Source organism: Phoenix dactylifera, unplaced genomic scaffold (genome assembly GCF_009389715.1).
Source record: "Phoenix dactylifera cultivar Barhee BC4 unplaced genomic scaffold, palm_55x_up_171113_PBpolish2nd_filt_p 000121F, whole genome shotgun sequence".
NCBI lineage: Eukaryota > Viridiplantae > Streptophyta > Magnoliopsida > Arecales > Arecaceae > Phoenix > Phoenix dactylifera.
This window is the reverse complement of record NW_024067689.1, coordinates 608,222-616,583: the sequence shown is the minus strand read 5'-3', so window position 1 is coordinate 616,583 and position 8,362 is coordinate 608,222. Positions and strand designations below refer to the sequence as shown.

Here is an 8,362-nt window from a genome sequence, read left to right as displayed (position 1 = left end):
AGATCTCAAACCGACTAATGGATGATCTAGATTATTAATTTGCCTGCACAAATCTCAAAGTGGCCGCATAGATGATCCAGATTATTCATCCTTTTTCATAGATCTCAAAGCAATCTTCCATCTACACAAATCTCTAAGCAATCATAAATGATCTAGATGTGCATCCGCCTGCACATATCTTAAAGCAACCATGGATGATCCAGATATTCATCCGCTTGTATAGATCTCTAAGCAACTATGGATGATTTAGATATTCATCCACCTACATATATCTCAAAGCAACTACAGATGATCCAAATATTCATCCATCTGTATACATCTCAAAGTATCTACGGATGATCCAAATATTCATTCACCTGCACAGATCTGCACAGTGGATGATTCAGACGTTCGTTCATTTGCCTAGATCTCAAAGCAATTAGTGGATGATTCAAATGTTCGTTTGCCTACACAGGTCTCAAAGCGAATAGTGCTTTGAGATCTTTGTAGGTAGATGAACAAAGAAGTTTGGACTACTTTCAGATCTATGCGATGCATGATCTGAATATTCATTCTTCTAGATAGATCCAAAGTGACTATGTGGACAGATTTTAAAGTTGGAATAAGCTAAAATAGAAAGAGGGTATTTCCATCAATTGAAATAGCAAACTAACATCGTTTGCTGGTCGGAGAATCGAAGGACCAATTTGGAACAATTAGGAAACTTGAGGAATCTATTTGAAACTTTTTAAAATCGAGGAGCGCCTTTGATATTGACTCAAAATTGAGGAGGTGTTCTTGTAATTTTTTCTAAAATTTTAATAGTATGCTGGCACTAGTCTAGCATGAATACATTTGACTATTTTTAACAGAGGGTAAACTATTTGGACATTAGAAGAGACATCTACACCTTATTATATTATAAAAAATTATTTCGCACTTCTGCAATACCTAAAGTGGCACCAACATAGCAATTTCATGAATGGTGGTTATGCAGCTTGTTAGTGAGAGGGTAACAAGAAAATTACTTGCTAGTTATCTAACTTTTAATGTGATTTTTTTTTTGCCATGCTAGCACTGTGGTGGCATGAAAACAATGGCAAATGTTAATAAAGGATTAACAATTTCTGCAAGTTATATTTAAATCTTTCTTGATATTAAAAAGAGTTATAATACACACTATACTACCTAACTTGGCACTGATGCAGCCATCTCATGAATCACAATAATGCAGCTTGTTAATGAGTTTACTGCTAGTTATTGAGCATTGTACAGTGAGATTTTAGCAATATGCCAGCATTGTGCTTCATGAAACAGTTGGCTATTGCTAACAAAGGGTTCAGGTTTTCAGTTGGCTATTGCTAACAGTTGGCTTATTTAGGCTTTTACGAAAGCAGTTGGCTATTAATAAAATGGCTCAAGAGTTTTTGTAAGTGACATTTAAACCTTTCTTGATATTGTTAAAAACAAAGAAATTATAATGCTCACGACGCTATCTAACATTGGTACCAAATAGCGATTTTGTAATTTGTTAATTAGAATAATAACAAGAAAGATACCTATTAAATATTTGAGCTTTTGGTTATGAAATTTCAATGCTATTTTGGCACTAGATTGGCAGGAAGATATTTCACTATTGTTTATGGAAGGTTACCAATGATCAGGAAACAGAATGGCGCAGCATAACATTACGCATTGGGATATTTGTCTCTACCCAAAATGCCAAGGAGGTCATCCATTGTAAAACAAGAAAACTAGGTAGGAAAGGCATTACAATGAGCTTATACAAAGGTAATACCTAAGAGGGCTCGTTTGGTTAGCGGGAAGCATTTTTCCTCGTAGAAATATGATTTCTAGGAAGTAAATTTCTAAGAAGAGAATATCTAGGAAAGTACTTTTAACATATTTGGTTGACCATGGAAAAGTGATAGATTTACAAAGTGCTTATGTTTGGTTGACCATCCACTTTCCTGAAAAAGTTATATATAATTCCTATTATATCCTTAATAAAAATTAGGTGTTTAATGCTTCTTTAATGCTGAAGAACATTTTTGGGAAAAAAATAAAAATGGAGTGATTTCCGTCTCATGGTAAAGTAACTTTTCCATATTTCTCCTGGGAAAGACTTTTCCATTAAATATGGGAATTATATTTTCATGGAAATGCAACTTTTTCATCTCTTTCCTTTGAAAATTTCAATCAAACAAGAGACATCTCATTACTTTTTGGTCGACCGTACTTTCATCATTTTCTTTTTTCCACGAACCAAATGAGCCCCCAAAGAAGAGAGCACCGAGAGCCCTAAAAGGTAATCAAAGCAAGTCCCTTTATTTTCCAGAGAGGTCGCATATATATATATATATATATTACATGGCCACAAGACCACCCCATCCCTCAATAGCCTCCTCTCTCCCCACCTTCTCTCTCTCAAACCCCAACCCTTCTTCTAAAATACAAGGACCCGAAGGAAAACCACCTTTCCCTCCCCCTCTCTCTCTCTCTCCCCAAATCCCATCTCCTCTTCCATAACAAAGAGTTCCGAGGAAAACCACCTTGCCAGTCGGTATTCCCTGCCTGTCGTTTTGTTTTCTTGCTGGAGCCGAAACCACTGTTGTATCTGTCTTATATCCTTCGCGTCTTCTCGGCCTCACTCGATCTTGATCCCGAAGCAAGACCGCATCTTGTGGCCTTTCTGCGTCCCCTCCCCTCCTCTTCGGCCCCTTCGTCGTCGTTTCCTTCCGCCAAATCCAAAGGCTTAGGATAGATACGGCCGAAGCCTGAATTCTTTCCCCTGTTTACCCTTCTATCTCGCTCGCCAGATTGTGAGAAGCGGATAAAAGAGGCCTCTGTAGCCCTTATCCACGTTCTCTCTCTGCCATTCCTCCGCGAAATCCCGAGTTTTGGATAGCAATGGGTGGAATGATCCCTGGAATGAAAGAAAGGCGGGATCTTGGAATGAGAGGGACCAAAAAGATCGGATTTTGGTGCGCCTTTCTTTCTATTATCTGTTACCGCTGAGGTATGGGAAAGAAAGCATTTTCTTTTTTCTTTTGCTGTTGGTTTTAGTTTGGCCCTGTTCTTGTTTGATCGATGTCCTTTTCTTGAGGTCATTTTTTTCCGATTTTCTTCTTTTTTTAGTGCTTGAGGTTTAGGGATGGATAGAGACGACAATACTCGCACATTATGTGATGAGATCATGGGGTTTGTTTGTGTGATGTAGTGGTATCTCTCTTGCTGAGACGCTCGAGAAGAACATAATCTAGGGTTTAATTTTCGAGATAGGTAAATGCTCTCTCTTTTATGGAGATTACTCACATAAAACAGTTTTGAAACGGCCTTAGGAATGACGATTCTTTTATGATTGTTTTACAATATTGTTCTATGTGAACCGATTCAGTATCGGAAGATTGGGTTTTATCGTATCATGCCTTTTGTCTAAATATTAGATTATAGCATGCTTTTTTTTTTGACGAAAATTATGGCACGCTTGGTGATATGTTATCTGTTCTGTTACATCCTTTTTTAATCCCTTTCCTTCTAGTAGGTGAAAGATTTTGATAGGATTTGCTTGTTCTCCTTTTTTATAATCTTAGTTATATTTCCTGCTGTAACGTTTAAACCTTTATACTTGTGTTTTCCTTGTGCGGATGAACTTATCTTTACCACGTCAGCTATAAAATGCTTGAAGGTGCACAGAATTCTGTTTTCCATGAATTTTAGCTTGCTCTTTTGTTAAAAGTTTTCTTTTTTCTTTTTCTCCCTTTGTTTTTGTCCCTTCCCTTCTTCCCTGGCCAAGAATAGTTTCTGCTTGGAATTGGATTCAAGTTTTTGGAACTTTGAATGTAGTTTTGAAGCTGATCGTTTATATTTCTCTGCTCTCCACTCTTCTATCTCTTTTATGATCCTTTCAGGTTATTGTTTTGGCCTTTGTCGAATGCTATCGTTATCCTCATGGAGGGTGAGACATCATGGGAGTCTCTTTCTATTAGCCACTCTGGAAGTGAGGTTGCTGACATCGAACCAGTTTCTGAGGGCAATGATGAAGGCGAAGGATTACTGGTTTCTTTAGATAGCATTCTTCCGGATGATATCTTGGAGAAAATCCTGTCCTTTTTGCCCATTGCAAGCATTATCAGAGCTGCATCTGTATGCAAAAGATGGTATGACATCATCTATTCAAAGAGGTTTCTATGGGCCAACAAGTTGCCTCAGAAGCCATGGTACTACATGTTTACCTATTGCGAGTCTCCAGCTGGTTATGCTTATGACCCAATACTTCGGAAGTGGTATAATTTTGATCTTCCTTGCATCGAGAGAAGTAGCTGGTTTCTCTCTTCCTCCTGCGGATTAGTTTGCTCCATGGACAATGACAGTAGGAGCCGTATTTTTGTTTTCAACCCGATCACAAAAGACTGGAAGATGCTATTGGAACCTCCAGGTGCAAAATTCCCAGACTATAGTACCGTTGCTATATCTGTGGACAGGAAGTCTCATGATTATACTGTTGTCGTGGCAAAATCTAAGCAGGTGCCAGATGATTTCCTTCAATGGGACTTCTCCATTCACATATATGAGTCTGGGAGTAGATCATGGGTCACATCCATTAAGGAGGTTTTGACAGGATGGAGGGGAGGTGATGAGTGCGTGATTTGTAATGGAGTTTTGTACTGTTTGATTCACTCTACTGGTGTTTTAGGAACTGCTGACCTTCGCCATGGTCTGATCATGTATGATCTTTCGGCCCAATCTTCTCGCACTTCTCTGATGCGCACCTTTATACCAGTGCCTTGCTTCCTCACCTGTGGCCGGCTGATGAACCTCAAAGAGAGGCTGGTCATGGTCGGTGGGATTGCAAAATACGACAGGCCAGACATCATCAAGGGGATAGGCATCTGGGAGCTTCATAAGAATGGGTGGCAAGAGGTTGCCCGAATGCCGCACAGATTTTTCCAAGGATTTGGTGAGTTTGACGATGTTTTTGCAAGCAGTGGCACTGGTGATCTCATATACATACAGAGCTATGGAGCTACTGCCTTGCTTGTTTTTGACATGAGCCAGAAGCAATGGAAATGGTCAGTCAAGTGCCCTGTGACAAAAAGATTTCCTCTTCAGCTTTTCACTGGTTTCTGCTTTGAACCGAGGCTTGAAGTGGCCTCCTGAATTGCTTTCTTCTGTGTTAGATTTGATGGAATCATAGGGATCTATAAATTGTTTTGCTGTTTTTGGGGTCATTATGAAAGTTTTTGTGGGGCTTGGAGCTTACAGAAATTGTTTTTGTTATAGAGTAAACGATTTCTGAAAATGTTGCTGGCGATCCTTGTTCTTTTCTTTCATATCTCTATGGACAGGATACTGTGATGTCTTCTGGCACGGTTGATGTGTAGAAAGTCAGGAGGAGCCGACTCCCATTGTCCTGTGACGACAATTTCTGCATCATTTGGTGAAATTGCTGTGTTTCTTTTACTGTTTTGCTTAATCTTCAAAAATTTTATTTCCCTTATCAATATCAATATTTCACTCACATATATGTTTTAAAAGTTGTTTGTATCCATCATTGTCTTCTTTTACCAGTTTGGAAAAGGATATTTTCCTTCTTGCTTGTGGTGGTTTTTCATTTTTTGTGATGAATGCATAGCATTTGGATACTTGTTATGAACACCACTTAAAAAGGCAGAAATTTTCTGGTGTTGGTCATTTCCTTCGTTGTATAATTGAGGAGCATCAAATCTCAAAGAAGTTTGGCTCCATTATCCAAATCCTTGTTCTTTGACTGCAGTATCTTTAAGAAAATGTGTGTTTTAAGGCACATTGATGTGCTTAGGGCACATATTTAATTTACTCATTTGTTTAGTCAGCTTCAGGTTAAATGTTCCTTTTCTCTTTGATATATATCCACTTGTGCTTTCATATCTCATTGCCTGTTGTACATACAGATGTTCAACTCAGGTTTGTAATGCAAATCGCACACCCAACACTTCTCGTCGCAATTGTCAGGATTCTGCTATCCCCTTCGAATTTTCTTCATGTTCTCCCATCTTAAGGTTTAAGAAGCCTTGCCAATGTATTTACTAGAATGAATAAATTTTGCGCCCTGCTTTATAAATAACTTGCAGGGACCATTGAAAAATCTTCAGCTTGTAATATAGCTAGATAACACTGTAAGCAGTAAGGTGGGTCGATTACTCTTGATATCTCATTGGTTATATTTCAGTTATGTAAATCTTATAACCAATTTATGTTACGAGGTGAGCATTAGTAATTCTTGTTTGAACAATGTTAGACATCCAAGTTCTGCAATGCATTGCCTTTGTTTTGATCTGAGATACATCTATTTGTTCTCAGATGCTGGTGGAAGCTAGATAAAAGGGCAACCTAAAATCTGCCTAAAATGACCAACTCCCTACCAGGAACGGAAACACAGGATATTCTTTCCTGTGAGGGAGATTCTTTCCTTACCAAGACCCTGTAAAGGTATGAAGGCCTCTGTTTTTTCAAAGAGGGCCGAAAACAGGACATGATTGTCGTATAAGGTGCAAATAACACTCTTTATCTTTGTAATGCTTTTTGCCACAGAAATTCCACAGAAAGAAGAAGAAGAAGGGATCTTGGGCCTCAGATAAACCAATGGAGGAGGGTGATCCCTTGTTGACAGCCTTCTCTCAGAGGTTTGGTCGGGGGACACAGACAACTGAGCCCATTTCTGGGCACTTTTGAATCAACTCTGAGGCCATCGCCTCTTGTCAACACTACTCAGGACTGTCCCGGCTCATGGTTAGATTTTGTTGGAATTGTGCTTGGCTTTTTGTGATAAGCTAGTTCGTCTCTTTGCATTTGTCCCGGAGCTGGCAGACACTTTGTTGGTTGTTTGTTGATTTATTGCAGATCCTGTCTCTGGCTGCATTTTTCTCCTTTTTTGCTTCACTTTGGAACCTACTACTGTGGAAGAAGCAGCTGAGATTCTGTGGCGCCGTAGGCCTGGCTTAAGTTGGAGCTTATTCTATGCCAGCCTCCCAGACGTAGGAAGCAACCATCCATCATCAGCTTTTCTTTTTTTTTTTTCTTTTTCTCTCCAGTCAATTGCCAAGCTCATATTAAATGCGATTCAAGTGACAAGATATAGAGGGTGGGATTCGTTTGAAAGGTTTCATTTGTGGACTACAAATGGCGGAAAACATTGGGCACATCAATCCTAAACTTGCCATGTCCCTGCATCATTTGCACTGTCCTGTTTCGCCTGCATTCACAACCTGCTCATCCACTGGGTTGTTTCCTGTTTACGTTTTGATGTATGATGCATTGGTATGAATTTCAGGTTTGGACAACCAATTGTTGACTGTTGAGGAGGGGTGTTTACAGAATATTCATCATTCTTTTACTAAAATTCGATGGGCAGTCTTTGTTTCTAACCACAACTAGATTTGTAAAAGGTGTGGACAATTATCATATAGCAAAGGATTTTTGTATGAAATGTAGAAGTTTCATGGGAGGTTATCTGCAAAAGTTTCATTTTTTTCATGGAAAAGACGGAAATTTAGAACAAGGTTGGTAGGCCATCCTAGCGGTATGCGAAATTTTGAATTCGATCTGAATTTGATAAATAAAGATCCGTAAAGATTTGGTTATGTGAAATTGTAAATGGGTAATCACATTATCCTTATCCTTCTTGCTTCTGAATACTTGTTATGTTTCATGATTGCCTCATTTTGGCCACACTAATCCTCGGAAATCTTACATAAAATTAGCTTATGTTTCTTGTCTGCCTCACATTGATCCTAGGAAATCTTAAACAAAATTTGTTCTCCCAATAGATCCTCCAATAGGTCGGCCTTGGCTGAGCTGCAGGTTTTATTACATCTGAAAATAATAAGTAGGTATGCTAATTAAATTATTGGACCATATTTGTGCAGGATTGGCTAAACGGGAACCAGGTCCTGGTCTCTTAGCCAAGGTATATTCCTAGGACCTACTTAAAACCTAATTGGGACCATTAAATTCGAGACTCGACCCAAGCCCAAAGCCGGCCTAATCAACCGTCCATGGGGTGGTCTGGCCTGGACCGGTTGGCAGACTTAGCAAAGAAGTGACTTGGAGATTGATGAGGAGTTGGGTAGTAACTCAGAACCAAAACCCAAAGCCTGGGTCCCTGGATCCAAGAAAGTCCAAATTAGCAAAGAAGCGACTTGGAGATTGATGAGGAGTGGGGTAGTAACTCAAAACCAAAACCCAAAGCCTAGGTCCCTGGATCCAAGAAACTCCAAAGCCGAGGTCTCTGAGAGAACCACGCCTTCGCCTGGGTGTTATCAATTGGTTGGCATGGATCTTTTGCAGAAAGAATGATTGATCTCCTTTTCACGATGTCAATCATTGGATCACTTCTTGTGTG

At 39.3% G+C, this 8,362-nt stretch overlaps 1 protein-coding gene across 3 annotated transcripts; it reads left to right on the top strand.

Moving 5' to 3' along the window:
- The first annotated feature begins 2,375 nt into the window (after positions 1-2,375).
- Positions 2,376-7,447, top strand: LOC103713495 (F-box/kelch-repeat protein At3g61590-like). Of its 3 annotated transcripts, XM_039116712.1 has the most exons (4): positions 2,376-2,998; positions 3,891-6,450; positions 6,553-6,750; positions 6,862-7,447. In XM_039116712.1, the coding sequence occupies exon 2, from the start codon at positions 3,931-3,933 to the stop codon at positions 5,137-5,139; it is 1,209 nt and encodes a 402-aa protein (XP_038972640.1). In that variant the 5' UTR covers positions 2,376-2,998; positions 3,891-3,930; the 3' UTR covers positions 5,140-6,450; positions 6,553-6,750; positions 6,862-7,447. The 3 variants fall into 3 exon arrangements, with proteins under 3 accessions (XP_038972640.1, XP_038972639.1, XP_038972641.1); XM_039116711.1 differs by having other exon boundaries at positions 6,553-7,447; XM_039116713.1 differs by lacking the exon at positions 2,376-2,998 and having other exon boundaries at positions 3,017-6,450; positions 6,553-7,447.
- The last annotated feature ends 915 nt before the right edge of the window (positions 7,448-8,362 follow it).